The sequence below is a fragment of the Dipodomys merriami genome, unplaced genomic scaffold (genome assembly GCF_024711535.1).
Source record: "Dipodomys merriami isolate MVZ:Mamm:240054 unplaced genomic scaffold, mDipMer1.0.p SCAF_249, whole genome shotgun sequence".
Lineage (NCBI taxonomy): Eukaryota > Metazoa > Chordata > Mammalia > Rodentia > Heteromyidae > Dipodomys > Dipodomys merriami.
The window spans coordinates 360,339-387,452 of NW_027203926.1; the positions used below are offsets into that span (position 1 = coordinate 360,339).

A 27,114-nucleotide genomic window follows, 5' to 3' on the forward strand; every position below is an offset into this window, starting at 1 on the left:
AGTTTCTATTTAATGTCTTTACTATTATAGGATCATATTAATATATTTTTAACTTGAAAAAAATCCCCTTTTAGATGGCAGCTTTTAATTGTTGAATCAAAGCAATCATTTACATCCTTTTTGTTTGAATGTGCATTTTGTTTAGTGGTACTAGAGTTGATCAAGGCTTTGCACTAGGCAAATGCTCTATGCTTTGATCTATGTCACCAGACCTGTGTTCTTTTTCATTGTATTAATAATGGCAGACAAGGATTTGGTAACTGTCCACATGCTTCATAATAGACTATGAAATTAGAAATCCTGTTTCATAGTAATATAATTGAGTTAATGTGATAGGTTAGGTTAACTTGTAATCATTGCTCTTTCCCAGTGTTGGATCTTGGTTTGACACCAATAGTCTTTCTAAAATTGCTGAAGTTATTATAGCTAAAGAAAGAGAACAGAATGTTTTGCATATGCTACACTAGTTGTTGACTGTTTTCTTACTCTGTTTACTCTACCTCAAAGAAAAAGAATTCTAGAGACCATCACCCTTTGTTGTACAATCTTAAAAAATAAAGTCTCCCAGGGCTGGGAAAGTGGCTCAGTGGTAGAGTGCTTGCCTTGCATGTATGAGGCCCTGGGTTCAATTCCTCAGCACCACATAAGCAGAAAAAGTGGGAAGTGGTGCTGTGGCTCAAGTGGTAGGGCACTAGTCTTTAGCTAAAGAGCCGAGGGACAGTGCTCAGGCCCAGAGTTCAGGCCCCAGGACCAACAAAATTAAATAAATAAATAAATAAAGAGTCTACCTAAGTTGAAATGATTTTCCTACCCTTTCCCTACTTCCAAACGTCAGAGTGTTATGGCTACTAACTGAAGATGATGGCATTTTTTTTTCTTTCCCTTAAAATTGTTAGTATAAGCATTATGCCACCTTTGGTCCTCAGCTCCACCCAGACCTGAACTCCTCCCTGCCCTGGAGTTCCTGCCATACAGCTGGCCCCTCCCTCTCTACTCAGACCCACGTGAACTACCATCTACCTCACTTCCTAACCCCCACGCCATGCTGTTACCTATAGTGGAGGCTGCCATGTGCTCTCTCTCCAGGGGAAATATGGCCCCTCTAATAAACCTTGTAATAATCTTTCTCCTGTGCCTGCCTGCCTCTGCAGGGTCCCCTGGCATGGATGTGATGGATTCTTTCATTGATCCTTTCAGTTAATAGTGATCTCTTTTTCTGCTACTTCTTCCTTCAATTTATAAATGTGATATATCATTTGTAGTGTAAAAGAATTTTAAGCCTGAAGATTTTAAGGACATAACCTTTATTGTCTCTGGGTTGATTAGCTTTCTAAATATACTAAGTCAACTTCAAAACATGGAAAAGACATCAATAGTAGTGTAGATCAACCAGAAGAAATGATTTGTGAGCTTGAAGATAGCCTATTGGAACATACACAGTTGGAGGAAAGCATTGTAGTAGTTTTATATACAAGTTATGAAAATATTGATTTTCCTGAGAAATCATGTGACCAAATGGTCAGTAAGCTGAGAAATCAGAATTCTGAGTAATACCAAATTAAATAGTTTTCTTTAGGGTTTTCAAGCTTTATGGGGTACTATAACAACTTTGTTTTTAAGCTTATAGACCTGCACTTTATCCCAGTACAATTAAACCACACAACCTGCAGAGTAAGTCCTCAAATAAAAGAGAACAAAGGTAAAGAACATCTTACCACTATCATTTGGGATAAAGTCCACTTGAAAGTGAGATTTAAGTGCACAGAGCTGATTAGTCACTTATGTATCCAAAACCCACAGCTTAATTAGCAGAAAGCATTATAAAAGCTCTGGATTGCAGGCTCACAGTCATCTCAGCTAGAAGAGAAGGCCTCAATGGATGCAGTCGTGGTTCTGGTGCTGGGTCTCTCCTTCCTGCTTCTCCTTTCACTCTGGAGACAGGGCTCTGGAAGAGGGAGGCTCCCTCCTGGCCCTGCTCCTCTCCCAATTATAGGGAATATCCTGCAGGTCGATGTTAAAAACATCAGCAAATCCTTGACAAATGTAAGTATGTTTTGGGCTCTTGCATTGGAATGAAAAGGGAAGTGTGTTGACCTTTGGTTTTAAAGAAAATACACGGCTGGATGCAGTATAAAGGAAATAAAATGCTCCACTAAATTTGTATGTGTAGTTGTACTTCCCATAGTCATTTTCTCATTCTTGAAAATCACCAAATGAAGGAATGTATTTTGTGACTGAAGAGCCATTAGATCCCATTCAGAAATGTAAAATACACGAAGTAAGAAAATTGTGATTCTTCCTTCCTTTTATGGCCATTTCTAAGATTGTTGCCTGAAGGTAAATGGAAAGGGAAATGATTATCATTAGAGATCTTTCTTTTCTTTCTTTGTCAGTGGATGGACTTTGGGCATTGTCCCTGAGCTCTTCAGCTCAAGGTAAGTGCTCTACCACTAGAGCCACAGCACCACCTCTGGTTTTCTTGTGTTTAATCAGAGATAAGAGTCTCATGGACTTTCCTGCCCAGGCTGGCTTTGAACTGTGATCCTCAGATCTCAGCCTCCTGAGTAGTTAGGATTACAGGCGTCTGACACTGGCTTCTAGCAGAGATTTCCTTCATGTATTTTAGTCATCTTTTTTTTTTATTATTTTGTTTTTGTAGTGTAGTTAAAATAGATCTCTGAAGTTGTTTTATGTGTGATGTCAAGAAAATAGCTATGGATGTGGAACAGCATAAGGAATAAAAGAAATAAGAAGCCAGTCAGGACCCGATTGACAATGCCAGAATTCACTGGATTCTGCATAAACCCTTTGTCTGTGGATAGTCATTCTATCTGGTAGAATTGTTCTTGCATGAGATGTGACACAGCTTTGTGCTGCTTCTCTAGAGTCCTTTTGTATTTCTAACACTGGCAGTGTCAAACCTGTGGTGATTTACAAATACAGATTACCTTGTTTTTGACAGTAATGGGATTTGAATTTAGGGCTTTGGGCTTTCTGGTCAGTTGCTCTACTGCTTGAGCTGCACTTCAGGCATTTTCTGTTATTTTTGAGAAGTTTCCCTGTTGTCCAGGTCAATTTAGACCACTATCCTCTTATTTTAAGCTTTCCTGCTACAGCTAGAATGACAGGTATATGTTACTGTGTTTATTTATTTACTGACAGTCCTGGGTCCTGAATTCAGGGCCCAGGCACTGTTCCTGAGCTCTCAATGCTAGTGCTCCCCCATTGGAACCACATCTCCACTTCTAGCTTTTTGGTGGTTAACTGGAGATAAGACTCTCAGTGACCTTCCTGCCCTGGCTGGCTTTGAACTGTGATTCTCAGATCTCAGCCATACAGGTGTAAGCCACTTGCACCCGACTTATTTTATTTTTTTATGTTGAAATGGGATCTCTTGAACTTTTTACCTGGGCTGGCTTTGAGTTACATTATCTCAATCTTCACTTCCTGAGTAGGATTACAGGCACCAGTCACTGGTGTCTAGCTAAATACAGGTTTCTAGTGCTCATCACAGGACCACTGAGTCAGCATCTATGTGTGAACAGTGGGATTTTTCTTTTCTTTTCTTTTCTTTTGTCAGTCCTGGGGCTTGAACTCAGGCCTGGGCACTGACCCTGAGCTTCTTTTGCTCAAGGATAGTGCTCTACCATTTAAGCCATGGCACAACTTCTGGCCTTTTCTGTTTATGTGGTACTGAGGAATCAAACCCAGGGTTTCATGCCTGGTAGGCTAGCACTCTACCACTAAGCCACATTCCCAGCCTGAACTGTGGGATTCTTAAAAAAAAAAAAGTTTAAAATTCTCAGACAGTGATTTCCTTCTTTGTAAAAAAGACAACTATATCTATCAAATGTATTCATTGAGAATAAATTGATATCTCTTCCATTAAGCATGGCACATTTCAGCCCTCCATAAGTGATAGTTGTAGCCATGACTATCACATTTATAGATAAATTTCAGAAACTCTAGGCAGTACACAGTAGAATAAAGTATTCAAACATAATCATAATATTTATAAGAACTGATGATGGTATAAGGAGGAAATAGTGGCAAATTTTGCTAATTTTTGCATGTATTTTCCATTTTCCAGTTCTCAAAAGTCTATGGCCCTGTGTTCACTCTGTATTTGGGCATGAAGCCCACTGTGGTGTTGTATGGATATGAAGCAGTGAAGGAAGCTCTGATTGATCATGGAGAGGAGTTTTCTGGACGAGGAAGTGTCCCTGTGCCTGATAAAGTTAATAAAGGCCTTGGTAAGTGTGCACACATAAATGTGTTCACTTGTATATCAGGCAGTGGTCATTGGGAAGAGGAAAATTAACCTGGCTCAAACTCCACCTCAGGCAGAGCTAGGCCATCTGTATGGCTGAGATGTGTCAGCTTCCTCCTCCTTGTGTGCGCTCTTCTTCCATGTTTCTGTATCCTGCTTCTTTCAGGAGTTGTTTTCAGCAATGGAGAGTCATGGAAAGAGATGCGACGTTTCTCCTTTATGACCCTCAGGAATTTGGGGATGGGGAGGAGGACTATGGAGGACCGAGTTCAAGAAGAAGCTCACTGTCTTGTGGAAGAGTTGAGAAAAACCAATGGTGGGTGCTAATTCACATTACTGATTTCAAATAAGATCCTTGGGAGCAATTCAAGGGTGGCTGGATCTTTCATTTTGGGCTTGTGTTTGTGAGTCCTGATGTGGAGGAGAGATGATTGAAAGGAGAGAGCCAGGGAGTTTGTACATCTGTGCCTTGTGTACAGGCACATCGAATGTGGGTGCAAAGTGATTTTTAATGTCCTCCTGATACCAAGTTAGTTTCTTTTGTTTTCTAATATATGAATATGGATGTATCGAGCTTATTTCTGATGAGTAAGGACATATTGTTTTCTTTTCAGTATAAATGAGGATGATAGATAACTTACTCCAAATAAGCTAGTGAATATTTGAATATGATGGCCATGACTCCACCACACTCTTTTTTTTCAGTGCTGGTCCTGGGGCTTGAACTTTGTGCCTAGCTGCTGTCCCTGAGTTTTGTTTCTCTCTCTCTCTCTTCCTTTCTTCCTTTCTTTCCTTTCCTTTATTTCCTTCTTTCTTTCCTTTCTTTCCTTAAGACTAGTCTCCACTTCCAGTTTTTTGGTAGTTAATTGGACATAAAAGTCTCAGGGAGGCTGTGCGCTGGTGGCTCATGCCTGTAATCCTAGCTACTGAGGAGGCTGAGATCTGAGGATCAAGGTTCAAAGCCAGCCCGGGCAAGGAAAGTCCGTGTGAGACTCTTATCTCCAATAAACCACCAGAAAACCGGAAGTGGCACTGTGGCTCAAGCGGTAGAGTGCTCACCTTGAGCTGAAGAGCTGAGGGACAGCGCCCAGGCCCAGAGTTCAAGACCCATGACCGACCAAAAAAAAAAAAAAAAAAAGAGTCTCAGGGAATTTCCTTGTCCTGACTGGCTTCAAACTGCAATCCTCAGGTCTCAGACTCTTGAGTAGCTAGGATTACTACCACATTCCTACAAATCAAGAACTATATCTTCATTTAATTAATTAGACTGTCTTTGTTTAACCCATTTATAGACATGTCTCAGAGTTTCTTTCCACCTTGTAAGTATAAATCTGACAGAGACCCTGCTATACACTATTTCTACTGCTTAGCCAGCCGTGTGTGTGTGTGCGTGTGTGTGCGTGTGTGTGTGTGTGTGTGTGTGTGTGTGTGTGTGTGTGTGTATGTTACCAAAGTAAGATGCCGTTACTTGGTATCTACAAATGTATGTTTGGAAACTTTTTCTTACAAAATTTATGGGCCATTTGATTACAGCTATGTCAGTATGGAGATCTTCACAAAAACAACACCTTTAACTAAATTCATGTAATTACTTGTAAAAAAGTAAACTGGTACATGTAGTAATCTGGTTTGAACAGACAGTACAATATCCTATAATTCACAAAGTTTAAATTTACCACATTCAATTTGGAATTTGATTGGGAAAGGTAGAAACTTCCACTTCCTAAGGAAGGAATTTTTTTAAGAGAGTAAAATGGAAAATTAAAAAAATATTTATCAATTCTCTTTTTATTTGCTTTAGTTGGGATTTATATCTAAATAAAAACTTCTCATTTTACCTTTTAGATAAATAAAATCTACCGTATATTTGTTTTTTCAATTGATTTATTCAACTATTTATTATAAATAAAAAGTATCCAGCTCCTCACCACTTTCTCACTTTCTATTCAGTACTATATTTTCTATAGGATTTAAAGATAGATATGATTTTACTTGGAATGATTAAATTATTGGAATTTTAAAAATCTTTTTCTTTCCCAAACCATAGATACCTGGGGATTAAAAGTGAATAAATAAAGACTGCAGGTACAAACTGAATATATTAAATTCCACTATTTGAGTAAATTATTAGGACCAACATCGTGTGAGATAAAAGCAATGTGTTTGCAGGTATCTCTTTTATATAATTCACACTCCTTTAGGTCTATGCCCAAGAGTGCTGTGGTAGGGTCATAAGACAGGTCTACATTTCATTTTTCCGGAACTTCCATACTAATTTCCATAGTGGTGGCACAAGTTTACATTCCCACTAACAGTGTGTGAGGGTTCCTTGTCTTCCCACATTTTCACTGCATTTGTTGTTTGTTTTCTTGATGATATGGAAACTTACAGTAGTTTTGATTTACATTTCCTTTAGGGAAAAAAATGTTGAATGTCTATATATTTCTTAGCCATTTAAATACTTGTATTTCTTGAACAGGCTTTTTCTTTTCATCTGCCGATTTTTTAAAGTTGAATGAAGTTCTTTTGTTGTCTATTTTGTTGAGTTCTTTGTATCTTTTGGATGTTAATCCTTTATCTGTTGAACAGCTGGTGACGATTTTCTCCCATTCTGTGGGTTAGTTGTCTCTTGATTCTGGTAACTGTCTCTTTTGAAGTGCAGAAACTTTAAAATTGGATCTTAATCCCATTTGTCTTGTTCTTATTTCCTGGGCAAGTGGAGTCTTATTTAGAAAATAATTATCTCTTCCTATGTCTTCCAGAGTTTTCCCTGTGTTTCCCTGTAGTAGTTTCAAATTTTCAGATCTTATATCAAGATGTTTGATCCATGTGATGTTGTTTATTCTACAGAATTTGAGATAGGGGTATAGTGAAGTCTTCTGCATACAGATAACCAATAATTCAACCCACCAAACACTAAAAAGGGGATGGGAAGGAGAGTTTTATAAAATATAAAAGAGGGTGTAAACTGGTTCAAAGCATTCCACACTTATCTGTGACATTGCCTATAAATTACCACTATTGGAATTACCATAGTGAATTGCCACTATTGGAATTACTACTAGTGGAATTACCACTATTGTATGCGTGTATGCTCTAACTTAAAAAAATATTTTGTAGGCTTACCGTTTGATCCTACTTTTATCCTGGGCTGTGCTCCCTGCAATGTGATCTGCTCCATTATTTTCCAGAATCGTTTTGATTATAAAGATCAGGATTTTCTCAACTTGATGGACAATTTAAATGAAAATGTCAAGATTCTGAGCTCCCCATGGATGCAGGTAAGGCCAAATCCTCTCTTCCTCAGAGTTTATTTCATTGTAAGTCCCAAGTTCTATAGGTAGGAAATGGTGAGCTGAATACTTGGACAACTCAGTGCTGAGAATTTGGGAAATATGTCAGAACTCTTCACCTTACATCCAGAAAAACAGGGGCTCAACTATTGGGCTGGCTTTCAAACCTGTTAGCTCTCTGTCCATAAGTTTTCTCATAAAATCCCAAAGTACTTTTTCAATAAATCATTACCGTCAATACTCAAAAGATACTCAAGTCACTCAGTGGACATCCAGGTTTCTTTTTGAAAGCTTCCATAACCCAGAAGACTTGTTGTCCAATCACCATTTGTTTATCTTTTCCTGGTACATGCTGTAAGTAACTCTACCACTGAGCTATAGAGAGTTATTATATATCTACAATAAAATTACCCCTCAAGATAGTACCATATTTTATTCATATACTCCTAACCAAGGGTTGCTAGATGATACATATATCTCCAATCATATTTTTAAAAATTAATGTAATATTTTCTCTTGCAGGTCTGCAATGTTTTCCCTATTCTCATTGATTATCTACCAGGGAGTCATAACAAATTACATAAAAATTTCAGTTTTTTAAAAAATTATTTTTTGGAAAAAGTAAAAGAACATAAAGAATCCCTGGATGTTAATTGTCCTCGAGATTTTATTGACTATTTCTTGGTCAAAATGGAGCAGGTAAGAATGTTAACATATGCACAATTATTTGATTGTTTGAGTGTTTTGTAGCTTTATGAATATTTTGATACTTACTAATGCTGAAATGGTTAGGTTAATAATGCTTGATGAGTTCTCTGAGTGCCTATTCCATGCATGATTATGTTACTGAATTTCAATTACATTCTATTCAGATCACAAATGATATCGTGAACAATTTTGATATTTTAAAATTTATTGAGCCTTTTGAATCACCTGTCTATCCTGGAGGAAGTTCTTTGGGCACTTAAGATTGTACAATCTGCCATTGTTGAGTAAAGTGTTTTCTATAAATGAGGTGTTCTGTATATATGTTAGGAATATCAATGCATATTGTTAAGAAAAAATATATTTTCCCATCCAATGTTAGTTTATGAGTATACTGTTTTTAGAATAATTTTAACTTGAGTTAGATTTCTAAGAGAAATTTCAACTTGATGACCTTGGAGAGTCACATGAAGTTGACACAACCAAGGCATCTTCTGTCTTTGTCTAGCATGTACCAGTGTTAAGGTAGTCTGACTTATTGTAATGATGTTGATTAGATAAGGTTAGTCACAGTGGATATGCCATCTGGAGATTATAAAATCACCATTAATGTAATACTGGTAATGATGTGTATAGATTGTTTCAAAGATAATTTTATGTATTTCCACATCCTGCACTTAATAATGTTTAATCAGCTTGTTACTTCCAATATGGATTGCAAAATTACTGTCTCATTCTATTTTGTGGTCCATTCTCTTTCTGTTATCCTTTCTATATTGTGCTGCTATATTAGTGTTTTTTTAACTTCATCTTAGCAATGTGTCTACAGGCAACACTGAGCCTATGTGAGGTTTTTGTTTGTTTTGAGTAAGAATATTGTAACAAAATCGGACTGAAATAATTTACATATTTCTCTTAAAGATTGTGCTAGTTGGGGCTGGGAAGTTGGCTCAGTGGTAGAACGCTTGCCTTGCATGCCTGAGGCCCTGGGTTCGATTCCTCAGCACCACATAAGCAAAAAGAAAAAAACTGGAAGTGGCGCTGTTGCTCAAGTGGTAGAGCGCTAGCCTTGAGCTGAAGAGCTGAGGGACAGCGCCCATGACCGGACCCCCCCCCCAAAAAAATAAAAAGATTGTGCTAGTTACAAGTAAGAGAAATCTGGTTAATAATGCTTTTAACAAGTTGTACATATATTTTTCTCCAATATAAAGAATATATTAGTAGACTAGTCTAGGAGTTATTATACATTATGAGCGAAGCTTTAGAAGGTCAAGAACCTTCTATTTTTATTCACCATACATAGGATTTTTGGTTTCATTTTTATGAAAATAGTATCTGCTCTATTTCTTCCTTCATAATTCTGTTTTGAATAAGAAGAGGTACTTGCATACAACATAATATATTTACTTATTGTTTTATAAGCTAATGCTAACAATATATTTACTTATTGGTTTATAAAAGCTAATGCTAACTTCCACATAAGAGGGAAAATATTCAGTATTTCCCTGTCTGGGCCTGACTTACTTCACTTAAATATTTTTTTCCAGGTCTTTCCATTCTTTGCAAATGGTACAGTATTATTCTTTCTAATGGACAAATAAAATTCCATTATGTATACATTATCTTGATTCATTCATCCATTGAAATATATCTGGACTGATTCCATACCTTGGCTATGATGAATAGTGCTGAAATGTGTTGGTGGCTTTACTGTATCCTGGTTTGTAATCTTTTAGACAAATGCCTAGGAGTGGAATTACTGGATATTAAGATTGATCTCTGTTTTTTTGAGTAATCTCCATACGACTTTCTGAAATGTTTGAACAAGTATACATGCCCAGCCATGTATTAGGATTCCCTTCTGGCCACATCCTTACCAGTATCTGTTATTGTTTGTTTTATTGATACTGACCATTTTAATTGGGGTGAAGTGGAATCACAGTGTTGTTTTGATTTGCATTTCCTTTATGGCCAGAGATATTGAACATATCTTCATGTCTCTATTGTCCATTTTTACTTCTGAGAAGAGTTTCTTTAGCTAATTTACCCATTTATTAATTGGGTTGTATAAACTAAAAAATAAATATATTAGGTGGTATGCAAGTATATACAAATATATTCACTGATAGGAAGAACTCAAATAGTGTAATTCCTTAGAAAGATAAAGTCAAAGTTCAATGAAATGAACACCAGAGAATGGGTGCGTTAGAGGTGTGGGGTAGGGTCAGACATGGGGAGAAGGGCAGACAAATGAAGAGAAGGGGAGGATAATTTAGTCAGGAATTCAATATATAAAAGGGTTGACCTTGATCAAAATGTACTGTATTCATAAACTGCTCTGTATAAATGGCATTTTTTGTTCAACTACTTAAAGATAATTTTTTTTTTAAAAAAGAAAAGAGGTAGTAATAGGCTTCAGTTTCTTTTCTATCTTAGAAGAGAGACTTTTTTTCCCATAGCTCATATAGCTTCAAAGAGTCACATGAATGAAATTTTAGGTAAGCAAGAAATAAAGGTCTAAGAAATGAAACAAACCATCTCATCTACAGTGTCTTCCATAGCATACAGTAGCTTCTCCCAATACTGTACTCTCTAAGATCTGTGCTAACCTTATAACACTGTGGGTTGTTTTGGCTTATTATTTGCCAGATCCTGATAAATAATCTGTAAGATAACTGCATCAAACTATTTTTAGGAAAAACACAACCCACAGTCAAAGTTTACTTATGAAAACTTGATAGTCACGGCATCTGATCTGTTTGGTGCTGGGACAGAGACAACCAGCACAACACTGAAATATGCTCTGCTGCTCCTGATGAAGTACCCGAATGTCACAGGTAGGACAACAGATGGAGAGTTAAGTGAAATCCAGAATGATGTTGGGAAAAAAAACAACATAATGCCCTTTGTCTTATTTGTCTGAGGAAAGCTTCATTATTTAATCTTACATACCACATGTTTTAGTCTGTCCATATTTAAGGAGCAGATTGAAATAGTATATCTGTGCCTAAAACAGAAGAAGAAGAATGAGGGAATTGGAGACAGCATAGAAGGGAAAAAGCAGTGAAACTATTGTACTGCAACTAGACTTTAATTGCTATGACAAATGCACCATTTTTCTCTTACTACCTCTTTCTCACTTGTATCTAATCAGTTAAAGTCCAAGAAGAGATTGATCATGTGATTGGTAGACACCGGAGCCCATGCATGCAGGACAGGAGCCTCATGCCCTACACAGATGCTGTGCTGCATGAGATCCAGAGATACATTGACCTTCTTCCTACCAGCCTGCCCCATTCAGTGACCTGTGACATTAAGTTCAGAAACTACCTCATTCCCAAGGTGAGCTTTCTCCTTCCATTCTGCACCTCAGTGGTCTTGTTTTCTCCAGATTACAGTCAGATTCGAATTTTCAATTTACACAAGATGAGAGAAATGCAAAATTTTTACTTAAGGCAGCTCAATAGACTTGGTGTTGTTTTAAAAGTGGCCAGGAACCAAGAGAAAGGTTTAGCAGTTGTAAGTTAGGAAGCTAAATCTTCCCAGGCCCCAAATCTCAGCATATGTAATAATGAAAGAGGCCAATCAGTAGCAGTGCTTTAACAATATTTAACAATGTTAAATTAAACAATGAACAATGTTTACTTTCCATCCAGTTGAGTTTTCTGCAATGATGTCCTTTCCACCTTGTGAACTTTGGTCCCATCAGAAGAAAATTTGCCAGCACCATCTTCCAATTTTTTTTCTTTGTGTTTTCCTAGAAGTTTTGTTGCATTCACTCTTAAATTTATATTAATGACTATTTTCAGGTTAAATGTTACTTCTAGTATGGAGTATTAGGCTTCCTATTTTTCTTATTTTTCTTTATGAATTTGCAATTGTTTGAATCACCTCTTTTTTATCTAAAGAAAATTTCATATCTTAGTTAAAAACACTCAACAGATGGTTTTTAAATGAAATTATAGACATAGAGTATAATAAATTTTGGCATGGAATTTCCCCCTCCTTTGTATTAAAATAATTTAATCTAGCCAGACTCAGGGGCTTACATCTTTAACCTGAACTATTTGGAGGCAGAAAACAGAAAGATCATGGCTCAAGGCCCATCTCACACACACACACACACACACACACACACACACACACACACACAAATATTGGTTGTAGTGAGGCACACCTGTCATCTCAACTATACTAGAAATAAGTCATAGGACTGCTGTTCAAGGCTGGCTCTGGAAAGCAAGACCTTCTCTAGAGAAAGCTCTGTCCATGGAGGACTGACTTTCTTCATTGGGCAAACAGAGCCAGAAGCTGCCTCTCCCCATTTCAACCTAGACAGCAGACCCAGCCCAGAAGGGGTAAAAGAAAAAATTGAGAATGTCTCCAGGCTAGGCTCTGTGAGTGTCTCAGGAACTAGCCCCTCAGGGTAAAGCTACTGATCTCTGACAGACCCTACCCACAATCTAGCCCCATACAGCAATTCCAAGCTAGAGAAAACAGCCATCTCCCTCTTTTGTTATGCTCAAAGTAGATCTCCCTCCCACTGAACTACCCTGGGAGGAGGGTCACAAAGTAAGGTAAGGCAAAGCTTCTTTCTGCTTGCTCAAACAAACTGATTTAAGAAACCAATGAAGCCACAGGAAAACCAAACACCACAAGCAAACCAGAGGCTCCACCAAGAGACTGGTTAGGAACACAGGGAGACACAAGATCCCACCCCCCTCCAAAAAAAAAAAAATCCAAGAACTCTTTTTTTCTACCTAATATAAACTTTTTTTAAAGAACTATTTTTTTCATCATTTTTATGTTACGTGTGTGTGTGTGTGTGTGTGTGTGTGTGTGTGTGTGTGTATGTGTTTAAACTCTTTTTACTCTTTTCTCTTTTTGGTCTTTTTGGGTTATTTTTGCATGACTTAATTTCTGTTCTGCTAATCCCCAGATATATACCCATTTTCGATTATTAGACTTTATCCTTCATTGTGTGCATACCTAATTTAGAAATTGATTAGTCAACTCACAAACTCTCAGCCTTAACTCTTTTTTTTTTGATCATTTTTTTTAATTTAAATTTTATTTTATTTTATTTGAGAGCATACTGTACAGAGGGGTTACAATTACATTGGCAGGATAATGCATACATTTCTTACCAAGCATTGCAGCCTCCTCCTTTGTTTACCCTTCACCTCCCTTCCCAGCCTCCCCCCTTCCCCCCACCCAATCATACCCCCCTCCCCCCCCACACCGACATTGTAAAGCTTGCTTTGACATGACATTTTGTAATTCTCCTTGTTGCAACAGGTCCACCTGAATCCTTAAACGACTTGTTTGTCCCCATCTCCTCCACATGTTATACTGACATCAAATAAAGTGAAAGCGGGGGTTACACTGTGGGGGAGGGACATACAAAGCAACAAAGAAATAATCTTATAAATTCAGCCTTAACTCTTTTAATAGTAATATTATTTCCTTATACTTATATAACTTTTCAGTGTTGCATTTTTAAATTTTTTATTTTTTCATTTTTCCATTTTTTCTTTATTTCTCTCCTCCTTTCCTTCTATACTTCCCCTCTCTCAGTATTATTTCTCTATACTTATATAATTTTAAGTGTTTCATTTTTAAATTTTAAATTTAAATTTTTTCATTTTCCTTGTTTCTTTATCTCTTCTCCCTTCCTTCTATCTGTTTCCTTTCTCCTTTTCCCTACTCACATTCCTCTAATCTTATTTTCTCCCCACAATTCTCACTAAACCTATTAATTTCTTGTCTGCTTTCTTCTTTGACTTTTTAGTCCATTAATCCAGTTGTTTGTTGTTGAACAAGATTACATCTATTCAACTAAATTGTATCTGTACTCATTTTGACTGCATCAAACAATCTGTACAACTACAGGGTTCTGGGTGATACTTGTCTTAAAGTAGTGTTCTAGTGTGAAATTGGATTGTTTTCATACCAAATGGGCAGAACAATCTGGAGAAACACAAGAAAAATGGCAAGTCCAGGTATCTCAACTCCCACTCATGGTAATCAGGCAACAGAGCAGTTAGTGACTAATACAGGGGAGAATTCCCAAAATGCTCTACAAATGTCACTGGTAAACATGCTGAATGAAGAGATTGAAAACCTGCAAATGACTCTGTGTGAGCATGATAGAAAAACAGGTGAGCAGGATAGGGAAAAGAGTGAGTGTGATGAAGCTAACCAAAGATTAATACAGGAATCTTGTGAGCATGATCTTGTGAGCTAACCAAAGATTAATATGGGAAATGCATGCGTGGGATGAGAATAGACAAAGATTAATGGAGGCATTCGTGGAATCCACAAACAGACAGCTGAAGGAGTCCAGGTAGGCCACAAAGGGAATGCTGAATGGAGCCCATCAGAAGGAAAGGGAGTCCAATGAAAACATAATCAACTAAGTGATTGAGAATGAACACTGAAAACCAAATTAAGGAATTAAAGAAGTACATATGCTATCTAAAACAAAGCTCCAACAAAGAATTTGATGCCATCAAAGCTGACCAATTAGAAGGAAAGGAAATGAAAAAAAATGAATAAAATTAATTAATACAATAATAATATAATTAATAAAATGCTCTTGTACAGAATTAGTAAAAGTATGTGATATAGTGCTTCAATCCTGCTCACTAAATCACTCACTCATTTTAATTTTTCCTTGCCTGAACTGATGATCCTCTCCTGAATTATTTCAAAATTATGATATTTCTAATTTTATCATCCCTTTAGCTTTGTTCTAGTTATCTTAATTCTAATAAATATTGACACCCACATTATATATTAAGAGAAAAAGTAGAAGGCAATGAAAAACACTCAGTGTTATATTGGTTTTAGGTCTTGCTATCATTCCAGAAGAAGATGTTGTTAACTATTAGCAAATGCTCATCTATAAAAGTTCTATGATTACATATCCCAGACATTTAGGTGCAAGTAAAGTCTTCCACTTGACTCCATATTGCAATATGAATGATGTGAAACTGAAGTGATGAATCAAACCAGCAGCTGCCAATAGACATTAGGGCTAGAGCTTTATGATAAGGAGAAGACATTCAGAAGTTAGGGCAAGAGATGCTTAGTATTTCAACTGTTATGGGAGGGCATTTCAGTAAAATGACTGCTACTGGCTTTAAACTCTTTCCTGTTTGTTACATGATCTGTCTGGTAGAATATCTTGCAGCTTCTGTTTGGATGTTTTTTTCTTTAACACTCAAAGCATTGAACTAGTTGATTTGCATGCATATTTCAGCTCTGTGACTATATAATAAGGCTTATCTGTTGTTTCCAGGGCACAGCCATAGTAACGTCACTGACATCTGTGCTGCATGACCAAAAGGAATTCTCCAACCCAGAGATGTTCGACCCTGGCCACTTTCTAGATGACAATGGCAACTTTAAGAAAAGCGACTACTTCATGCCTTTCTCATCAGGTACCTCAGGTGATAAGTATCAATAATTATGGTTATAGTATAGGCAAGGAGTAAATATTTCTCTTTTTTATTTCTAGGAAAACGGATTTGTGTGGGAGAAGGCCTGGCTCGCATGGAGCTGTTTTTATTCCTAACCACTATTTTACAGAACTTTCAACTGACATCATTGGTTAACCCAAAGGCCCTTGATACCACCCCAATTGCCAATGGATTTGCTTCTGTGCCACCTTCATACCAGATCTGTTTCACTCCTATATGAAGAGGAAGAGATGGTCTGGTTGATGCTGTGATGCTTCACAATCTGCCTTTTCTCTTGGAAGTCACTCACCCATCATTCCTTTGACTGCATTCACCAAAAACATGGTCACTGAGGGTAGTCACATCCTTGTTCTGAGCTAGGTACTAGAACTACTTGATTCGAGTTGGGGAACATCTCACAGGCTGGGGTCTTCTCTATCATCCTACTCAAAATCCAGGTTCCTCATATTAGGTTATCAGACCCCCTAACACAGCAAGATATAGCTTTCTTCTTCCTGACATACAGAATCACAGCTCAGCATGGAGGTAGCACAAGTCATCAGTCCCTCATGATTAATAGCAGTACACAAGGTGACAAAGAGAAAGGTTGGAGAGTAGCATCTATCTCCTGTTCATTGTATATCATCTCCCTAGGGATGAACCACCCCTAGGACCATTTGCTTCTTCACATTCCTTTGGCTTCTTGTTTGAATCTGAGCTGCACAGGCCATATTTCAAGATATTAGTCTTAATCTCCTGGGGTCAAATTTTCTGGCACTTGTCTTAACTCCTGGTCTCACTTCTCCCTGATCTCTCACTTCCAGTTCTGTTTATATCTCAGAAACCTCCCATTATACAAAGGAAAGTGGAATAGGGGGAATACAGGCTTGGTAGTGGCACCAACATGTAGTGAGCCCTAAAGAGTACTGTGAGATCTCAGCTTTGAAGACACACTGTTGCCTTACTACAATTATTCATAGCTGTTGCCTTACCACAATTATTCATAGCCATAAGGTTGTCCCAATATTGAGGAAGCAAAAACAGAAGGAAATAAATCAAATGCGACTTACATGAGATAGAAAATGTAACTTTAATTCTGTGTTAATTAGAAACTTAAATATCTAAGCTGGAAGTGGTGATGTGGCTCTAGTGATAGAATGCTAGCCTTGAGCTGAAGAGCTCAGGGACAGTGCCCAGGGCGAGTTCAGGCCCCACAACTGAAGAAAAAAAGAAAAAAAACAAAAAACAAAAAACTTAAATATCTGAGATGAAAGCAGCTTAATTGTGGTGTGTGATCTGTTTAATATATGGTTGAAATCTTTCAAAATATTTTGGGGATTTTTGCAATCTACATACATCAAGGACATTGGTATTTGTTTACTTGTTAACTAACCCTCATGTAATTTGAACTTTGGGTTGGTATAACACTCGTATAATGTGAACCACACTTGATTATTGGGGAGGCTGTGTGGATATGGGGATGGTCCACATAGGAACTCTATATTTCATAATTACTTTGGCTCTAAACCAGAAACTACCCTAAGATAAAATTTTCTTAAATAAAGAAAATATACTAAAACTGATTACATTGCATTACATTAGAACTCTTAAGAGCTTAATGCTGAAATCTTACCAAGTGTTTGAACTGAGATGAGCATCATTCATGCAATATTAAAGGAGAAGTGAACAAACTGAAGGTTCCAGTCAGAGTTCTAAGACAAAGTATACTGTTACACTGATGACACTTAATTCACTGTACCCCAAAATCCTTGTTTCCTTAAAAACCCAAAGTTTAGACTACTTGATCTCAGAGATCCCTTTGATCTTTAAGCTACAGTTTTATTCTTCATTATATAATAGGCAAAGATTCAAGCAGGAGCCTTACCTCAGCAAACAAAACAAAACAAAACAAAACAAAAACAAAAAACAGAACAGGGACACCTATCTCTTCAGAAATGAAAGGAGTCAACTCAATAGAATTCTACCATCAACAATAAGGTGACTTTAGTCAACCAAATTGTGTGTATTAGTATATACTTATATATTTGCCTAAAGCATAGCATATACAGGAAGCAAACTTTTCAAACAATGAACAGTCAGCCGAACAAAATGATTATCAGGAAGTTAAAAGGCAGCTAGCTTTCAAAGAAGTGGATAGTGGAAGGAGAGTAGCTGAATAAAAAAGGGAAAGGGAAACCAATACAGCAGGAATTCTCAATGTACATGTGTAATACAGGCAGTGGGAAATTTGAAATGAGTCTGGGGGAAGGAACAGAGGGATGCAGGCACACGAGGGAAGTGATGACTCAAGTTTGAAAAATTATAAAAACAGACTGTTCTGCTCTACATTTAAACCATATGGTGCTGTAATAATTAACCACCTGCATGTTTATTTTGGATGTTACAAAGTGTTGAACCAGAGCACTGTCCCTGAGCTCTTTTGCTCAAGGTTAGCACGCTGCCACTTTGAGCCACAGCATCACTTCCGGTTTTCTGGTGGTTAATTGGAAATAAGAGTCTTATGGATTTTCCTGCACAGGCTGGTTTTGAGCCATAATCCTTACATTTCAGTCTCCTGATTAGCTAGGGTTAAAGGCATGAGCCACTGGTACCTGGCTTCTTTTGTTTTGTTCTGATACTGGGGCTTGAACTGAGGAACAGCACCCAGGCCCTGAGTTTAAGCCCTAGGACTTCCCCTCCCCCACCCCAAAAAAAGCCTATCCTGTTAGGTGACATTGGCTCACACCTGCAATACAAGCTGCTCAGGAGGTTGAGATCTGATGGTCATGGTTTGAACCAGCCTACGCAGGTAAATCTGTGAGACTCTTATCTCCAATTAACTACCAGAAACAGCCAGAAGTGGAGCTGTGATTCAAGTGGTAAAGTGCTAGCCTTGAACAAAAAACTCCCACAAACACAGCCCATGCACTAGCACCCAGACCTTGAGTTCAAGCCCCAGGACTGGCACACCCACACACAAAAGACTACCTGCTGGGCTCCTGTGACTTGTGCTTGCAATCCTAGTGACTCAGGAGGCTGAGATCTGAAAATTCCTGTTCAAAGCTTGCCTGGGCAGGAAAATCTTATACTCTTATCTTGAATCAACCACCAAAAAGCCAGAAGTAGAGTTGTGACTCCAGTGGTAGTGCACCAATCTTGAGCAAAAAAGCTAAGGGACAACACCCCAGGCCTTGATTTCAAGTCCCAGTACACAAAAAAAGACTGTCCTGCAGTTATGAATGGCAACAGATAGGGTGTACACAGCTGTCCAGTCCTGCTAGCCAGCAGTGCTGTAGCTTAGATATCCAGGAGCCGGGGGGTGAGAAGAAGGGGGCTGGATTCAGGGTGGAGCCCAGGAACCACGCACGGGAGCCTGCCTCCCTTGCATCTCCATCCAAGGCCAGGCAGTGCAGGCCTTCACCTTCTGCAAAACTGAGTCCCAGGCCACACAGTAGAGCCTGCCTCACCTGCTCTGGGGCACACGGAGTGGCAGGAGGAAGGTGTGGAGGCCAGGCCTGGCTCGCCAGTTCCCTGGGCCTGAACGTTTATGGATGGCAAAGCACATGAGCATTCTACTCTTGCCACCACACCTGTGAGCCATAAGAGGCTGGGCAGGTACTGTTCCCTCCATGCTATGCCAGGAGCCCTGTAGCAATGAGTGGGGACAGGAATGAAGAGCACCATGGTTTCTTCTTGTCCAAGGAATGCCTGTGGCCAGGGCACAGGGACTCAGCAGAGTTTCAGTGGTCAGGTTGTGGTCCACATTTCCCCTCTATGAAGTTTCCTTCTGTTTTCTGTAACTTAAAATGAAGTGCACATTCCTTTTCTGTGGGATTAAGCTAAAAAGTAGTTGAATTCCTGAAACCATTTGGAAAGAGTCTTCTACAGTTTTGGTCATTGTGGCTGTGCTTGCCGGAGGGGCGGGCCTGGTGATGCTTGTTCACGTCTCACACGTGTTCATGAACTTGACCGTTCCACAGTGTGGACCACGCTCAGGCGTCAGGGGGCCTAATCATTGACAAGGAATCTGAGGTTTACAAGATGCTGCAGGAGAAGCAGGAGTTGAATGAGCCCCCGAAGCAGTCCACTTCGTTCCTGGTTCTGCAGGAAATCTTGGAGTCAGATGAAAAAGGTAATTGTCCCTATCTGCAGCAGCCACGGGTTCTGAGTCAGGGTCAGGAGTGAAGGTTAGTCAGTGCCGAAGCCTGGAGTAGGTGGAAGAAGCATGCTGTGTTCTGAATGTGTGGCTGTTTTCTTTTCTACTTGAGACATAGTCTTGCTAAGTTGGCCAGGCTGATCTGAAATAATTCACTATCCTTCTGTCTCAAATGGCTGAGGTTATAGGGATGCACATTTGGCATGGATTATTTGGGGGGTGGGGTGGGAGTGCCCGTTCTGTTGCTTGAACTTAAGGCATAGTCCGTGTGTGTGTGTGTGTGTGTGTGTGTGTGTGTGTGTAATTGGAGATAAAACTCACAGCCTCTTTTGCCCGGGCCGGCTTTGAACCACCATCTTTACATGTCAGCCTCCTGAGTAGCTAGAATTACAGGTATGAGCTGCTGGCACCCAGTTTGGCATGGACTGTTTAAAAAGCTGGAAGGTCATTTAAAGGAGAAAGCAAGAGAGGTTGGGGATATGGCTCACAGGTAGAGTGCTTGTCTATATGCCTAAGGTCCTGAGTTCAATCCCAGTAATACCATCCCCCAAAAAAGTGTGAGAGCGCCCCCTCTTGGCCGACCTAATGTTTACTTAGGAAGCTCTGTACTGGCTGCGGGCTTCCTGCCACACGTGCATCAGGAAGCTGAGGTTGGAGTAAATGTGACTTGGGGATTCTGTCGGTCGATGTCTTGATCATGTTTGGTATGAGCCCATACACCATGCTTCCGTGGTGTGGGTGGGGGCCACCAGTGATGTGTGGCAGGTGGAATGGATCTGTCACCCAGTGAAGCCAGCTGCCTGCTTTTCTTTTACGCTTGATGTCTTTAAAAAAAGAGTATTACATGTCCTAGACTTATGCTAGTGATTGCAAATAAGGGAAAACCTATGGGACCTATGTTTCTTTGAGTCTAGCTTACTTCACTTAATATAATTTTTCCCAAGTTTTTCCATTTCCTAAAAATGGAGTGATGTTATTCTTTCTGATGGAGGCATAGAATTCCAATATACATGTATATGTATATATACATAAATATGTATATATATATCACATTTTCTTGATCCATTCATCTCCTGAAGGGCATTGGGATTGGTTCCATATGTCTCTGGCATATCTCTTCTTTGAATTCTTCACTTTTCCCATTAGTTGCTTTTGAAAGCTGCTATTACTAAATATGTGTATTTGTGTCTTAGGGGTTGAATTAGTTAAGAAAGGAGAAATGTAAAAACAAACAAGGTTCAAAAGCATTGCACAGGCAGGACTGAAGTACTAATGAGTTAAATGCGTGCTGCAAGTGACCATGGACACAGCCCCCTTTGTGTTCTCTGCAGTGGACCAGCAAGCTGCCAGCAGGAGAGCCTCCTCCTCCTATTGAACAGAGCCTCATTGGCTGGAGCACAAGACCTTCCCATTTCTCACTAGAAAAAGCAGTGGGAACTTTAATTTTCTCTTAACAGCTACCAGCATCTATCATAAGAAACAAGACTTTAGCATCTCTTTCTGTGGGGAAGTAATTTTATGCCAAACAGCCCTCCCAAATCTGAGCTCAATAGTATTTCATTAAAGTGCTGCAGGAAATGAACTGTAAAAAACACCCAAGTGGCCTGATTGGAAACTCAAGTGTGAGGGGGCCAAGTGAAGAGCCTGAGCCCAGGCTGGCAAGTCCTCCCCAGGACTAGTTCTGAGTTCTGTGGCCTCTGGTATGAGCGCTCATAGCTCTGCATGTGAGTTTACTCAAGGGCAAACGCCACTGTCTTGGGATGGTTGCTGAAATGAACTTCAATTGTCCTTGAAGAATAATTCTAGAGGTTAGAATGAGGTAGAAATGAAGACATTGGCCTGGCTTCTCTCAAAATTGTGTTTTCTTTTTAAATTAATTTTCTTTTGTATTATATGCTACCTAGAAATTGAACCCAGGACCTCATGCATGCTAGGCAAACACTCTACTACTAAGCCACATTCCCAGCCCAAAGCAAGGTTTCCTAATGCTGTCTTTTATTTATTTTTTATTAATATATTTTTTATTGTAAAGATACTATTCGGAGGGGTTACAGTTACCTGTGTAAGATAATGAGTACAGAATTCCTATGGAGCATTGTTATCCCCTCCTTTGTTGTTGTTGTTGTTTTGGATCCGGTCGTGGGGCTTGAACTCTGGGCCTGGGCGCTGTCCCTCAGCTCTTCAGTTCAAGGCTAGCGCTCTACCACTTGGGCTACAGGGCCACTTCGACTCTTTTTCTTTTTGCTTATGTGGTGCTGGGGAATTGAACCCAAGGCCTCATGCATGCAAGGCAAGCACTCTACCACTGAGCCACCTTCCCAGCCCCCCTCCTTTGTTTTTTCCCTACTATCCCTTCCTTCCCCAACTCCTCCCTCCCCCCAAAATTGTAAAGTTTGTTTTCAACATCTCATCATTACAATGGGTCAATCTGTATCCTTATTTCAGCATTTTGTTATTTCCCTTATTAGAAAAATGTATATACAAGATACAGGTGATGGGAATCAAATACAGTAGAAACAGGGGTTTTACCATGGGGACAGAGCATACAAACGAAACAACAAAATCACATAGTACATTATAAGTACATTAAAAAACAAAAATTATTAAGAAAGATCAAACTTCTTATGTCCCTATCTTGGGGTTTATTTCACTTAGCATCATCTTTTTTTTTTTTTTTGGTCATGGAGGCCAGTCATGGGGCTTGAACTCTGGGCCTGGGCGCTGTCCCTCAGCTCTGCAGCTCAAGGCTAGCTCTATTACTTTAGCCACAGAGCCACTTCTGATTTTCTAGTGGTTTATTGGAGATAAGAGTCCCATGGATTTTCTTGTCTAGGCTGGCTTTGAACTGTGATCCTCAGATCTCAGCCTCCTGAGTAGCTAGGATTACAGGTGTGAGCCACCAGCACCCAGCTTAGAATCATCTTATATGGTCATGTGTACATAGCTTTTGACTTTTTCTGCTTGTCCTTATCTACTTACTGTAGATAAGGGAAACCATGGGATCTATGTTTCTTTGAGTCTGGTTTACTTCACATAATATAATTTTTTCCAAGTTTTTCCATTTCCTGACAAATGGAGTGATGTTATTCTTTCTGATGGAGGCATAGAATTCCATTATATATATGTATGTTACACACACACACACACACACACACACACACACACACACATATCACATTTTCTTGATACATTCATCTGAGGGGTATTGGGGTTGGTTCTATATCTTAGCTATGGTAAATAATGCTGCAATAAGCATAGTTGTGCTGGTAGCTTTAGTATAGCCTTGTTTGTGATCTTTTGGGTAAATGTCCCAAAGTGCGATTGCTGGGTCATAGAGGAGCTCTAGGTATGTAATAAGACCATATAAGAGGTGTTAAACAAAATGAACCCCAAGATAGGGACACAATTTGTTTTTCCCTTCTTGCTATTGTTTTAACGGTGTTTAAAATGTACTATGTGCTTTTGCTTTTTTTTTTTTGTTTCTTTTGTATGTTCCTCCCCCACAGTATAACCCCTGTTTCCACTGTATTTGATTCCAGCATCCTGCATGTTGTAGATACATTCTTCTAATTTGGGGAGAGGAAGGAAAATAACAAAATGCTGAAATAAGGATACAGGTTGACCCATTGAAACAATGAGATGTACAAGACTCTATGCTGAAAACAAACTTTACAACTTCAGGTGGGGGTTGGGGGAGGAGTTGAGGAGGTAAGGAAGGAAGGGATGGTAGGGGAAAAACAAAGGAGGAGGTAACAATGCTCGGTAGGAAATGTACTCATTACCTTACTCATGTAACTGTAACCCCTCTACAGTATTTTTACAATAAAAACATATTAAAAATAGTGTTACAGTGTGAACTCAGAGCCTCATACATATTAGGCAAGCATAAGCACTCTTAACACATAAGTCACATCTAGCCCTTTTTAGGTTAGATCTCATTTTTCTGTCACAGCCATCCTTGAACCACAATCCTTCTATTTCTACCTCCTATGTAGGTGAAGCTACAGGGTTGGTGAGTATGCCTGGCCCCAGATGTCTTTTTACCTAAAATAAAAATGAAGAATTTTGCTAAAATAGTAGTTTCTTCCATGTCTCTTAACACGTATTTGAGTTAAATTTTCAGTGAAAAAAATAAAAGAATTTCAGTGAGTGCAATAGTGTAAAAAAAGAAAAAGTAAAACAAATCCAATAGTAAGGTAGTTAGAAATAGAATTTCCCATGTTGGCTGGCTAAGTGAGAGAAAATAACTTTGTGCCAGCAGGTGGCGATGTGGGACTGAAGAACCCACAGTGCGGGCTGCCTCATTTAGCTTACAGCCTGCTCTGCTGCTGCGGCAGAGCTGTTCTATCCAGTCCAGGTCTCTTCATCACAGGAAAAGTGGATTCTTCTACCCAGTGTGGATTTAGGTCTTTCTTTGGTTTCTCTTCCACCCCTTTGTGACGCCCGCCTTTTTTTTTTCCTGGTGATTTTTCTGCTGATGGAGTTATGCAGAAAAAGGCACTCTTTCCTGGAGGAGACCCTGAGCTTGCTCAGCTGGTCCCTTCAGAAGTTCGTTTGCCTTTCCATGCTGTGCAGATGTGCAGAGCTGCTGCTGTTCTTTGTTGTCACATGGGGTAGGCATCCAAGTGCTATCAGCCAGGGATGCTTGAGACTGGATATTTGAGTCCTCTTCCCCCTAGGCAGCGCCAAGATTGCAGTACATTTGCCTTGGGTGCAAAATTTAGGAGGGCATTAAAAAACACCATAGTCAGCAGGCTCCAGCCCCTCATGCCTGTAATGCTAGCTACTCAGGAGGCTAAGATCTGAGGATGGAGGTTGGAAGCCAGCCTGAGCAGAAGTCTGTGGGACTCTTATTTCTAATTAACTACCAGAAATCTCTTGGCCTTTTAGCTTAAGGCTAGTGCTCTATCACTTGAATCACATCTGTACTTCTAGCTTTTTTTTTTTTTTTGTTTTTGTTTTTGTTAATGGGAATTAGTCACTCAGATCTATCTCCTGGGGCTGGATTTGAACTTCAGACTCCTAAGTGGCTAGGATTATAGTCATGAGTCACTGGCACCTGGCTCAGATATTATTTTTATTTAATTATTTATTAATCTGTATAAGGCATACATATGTATATATATGCATACATATTTTGGAGGGGATGGTACTAGGGTTTGAACTCAGGTTGCTTGGCGGCTCATGCTCTACCACTTGAGCCACACCTCCAGCCCCCTAGTGTAAAGCATTGTAAGTTGCACATCAATGTTTGTATGTATCTAATAAGAATGTAATATAATTTTTGTCCTGAGGGTTGAATGTGTGTCAGGTACTGTAGGGGGGCTTTTTATGTATGCTTTAATCTTTTTTTTTTTTTTTTGTGAAACAATGGAGGGAAAAATGATTTCATGATTTATACAAAAGGAAGCTAGGAGACCAGAAAGGTTAAGTAACTTGCACACTAGCACACAGTAGGGTCACATCTGTTGGACTCCAGTGTCTCTGACCTACTTGGGCATAGATGTGTATGTGTGGCTCTGTCTGAGTGAATAAGTGATACTCAGGCACTTCTGTACTTCCTGGCCAATGTAGGTGTTTTTCTTGTTTCAGGGGACCCCAACAAGCCCTCGGGATTTAGAAGTGTGAAGGCTCCGGTCACCAAAGTGGCTGCCTCGATTGGAAATGCTCAGAAGCTGCCCATGTGTGACAAATGTGGCACTGGCATTGTGTGAGTATCTGCTTCGGGGTCTTGGCAGCCCTGCAGGTGGGCCGACTGGGAAAGATGTGGGCAGCTTGCATGTGAAGGAGCTAAATAAACCCTTTACCTTGTGAACTTGTCAAAGCCGGAAGTGGGCGGGGCTCCGGCACTTCCGAGGGCGGGGCTTCTTTCCCTTGCCCGCGGGAGGCTCCGCAGGGAGGCCTGGGCCTTGCTTTCCTGGGCCTTGGTGGAGAAGCTCCGCTCCCAGCTCCAGGAGACCAGTGCAGAGCCAGGTGCCGCCCTGGTGCTCCCGTCACTGACCCAGGCCTCTTCTTGCTGTAGCGGGGCGTTTGTGAAGCTTCGAGAACGTCATCGCCACCCTGAGTGTTACGTGTGCACCGACTGTGGCACCAGCCTGAAGCAGAAGGGCCATTTCTTTGTGGAGGATCAGATCTACTGTGAGAAGCACGCCCGGGAGCGGGTCACTCCCCCTGAGGGCTACGACGTGGTCACCGTGTTTCCCCAGTGAAGCCAGGCCACGCCGACTGGGCTCCGAGCGCGGGGGCTCTCCTCTCCTCTGCGGACAGCCCGCCTTTGCTCGGGGTCTCCCTGGCTCCTTCGGTGTCAGGCCGCCTTGGGTGACTGACTCACACTGGCAGTGTGAGGCGGGCTTTGACGGCTAATGGCACGTGGTTCCGTTCGTGGTCCTGCCAGCATCACCGCCTCCTTCTTCACCTTGGTCCCTCTCTGCTGCAAATGGCCGTCAGCCCCTCTCAGGATTTAATACGTCAGCTATGGATTTCCTTTTTCCCAATAAATGTGGCCTGTTACAAAGTGTGTTGTCTCCTTTTCCACAGTGTGTTCTGGGCCCTGCCTGGTGAGATCCTCCTCTCTTGCTTTGGGTTTCTACTTTTGTGTGATGTGCGGGCCTTTCTGAGTATGAGGCTGTTTCTTAGCACCTGGACAGGCTGTGTTCTTCTGTTTCGTTGAAGCTTGCTTTTAACTGTTTCTCTGGTACCTCCATCCAGACAATGCCTGTGTATAGCTGGGGTTTGGTCATTGGGAAAGTGATTAAAATCAGAATATATAAACTCAAAATATTGCATATCAAAAGGACAAATCATCTGTAGATGGTCTCAAAAGAAAGCCAGATGCTGATGGCTCATGCCTGTAATCTTAACTACTCAAGAAGCTGAGTCCTAGAGGAATGCATGCCAAGCCAACCTGGGCTGAAAAATCTGTGAGACTTCATTTCCAATTAGCCAGAAAAATACTGGATTGAAGGCATGGCTCTGTAGTACCCAGAGTCTTGGAGCCCCCCGTAGACCACCAGAGACCTTGGACAATGCAAGCGGCAAAGAGTCGTTTATTATCGAACTCGGGAGCACGGACCTCATGCACACCGTTGTAGGGGTGTTAGCAAGAGGCCTTGAACAAAGGGTTACAGCACCTTTTATACATTTTAAGGTAGGGGCAGGGCCCCAGCAGACACAGCAAATCACTATGCCACAGGGGAAATTTTGTAACACTCTTTGTAAAATGATTGG

At 40.0% G+C, this 27,114-nt stretch overlaps 2 protein-coding genes across 2 annotated transcripts; both read left to right on the forward strand.

Annotated features, from left to right (window-relative positions):
* Positions 1–1,847: 1,847 nt before the first annotated feature.
* LOC138836095 (cytochrome P450 2C29-like) lies at positions 1,848–17,516 on the forward strand. Its single transcript, XM_070034583.1, has 9 exons — positions 1,848–2,043; positions 4,091–4,253; positions 4,437–4,586; positions 7,391–7,551; positions 8,086–8,262; positions 10,964–11,105; positions 11,423–11,610; positions 15,572–15,713; positions 15,791–17,516. The coding sequence occupies exons 1-9, from the start codon at positions 1,876–1,878 to the stop codon at positions 15,970–15,972; spliced, it is 1,473 nt and encodes a 490-aa protein (XP_069890684.1). The 5' UTR covers positions 1,848–1,875; the 3' UTR covers positions 15,973–17,516.
* Positions 17,517–19,278: 1,762 nt separating this feature from the next.
* Positions 19,279–26,375, forward strand: LOC138836088 (PDZ and LIM domain protein 1-like). Its single transcript, XM_070034577.1, has 4 exons — positions 19,279–19,346; positions 19,712–19,863; positions 25,480–25,597; positions 25,910–26,375. The coding sequence occupies exons 1-4, from the start codon at positions 19,279–19,281 to the stop codon at positions 26,094–26,096; spliced, it is 525 nt and encodes a 174-aa protein (XP_069890678.1). The 3' UTR covers positions 26,097–26,375.
* The last annotated feature ends 739 nt before the right edge of the window (positions 26,376–27,114 follow it).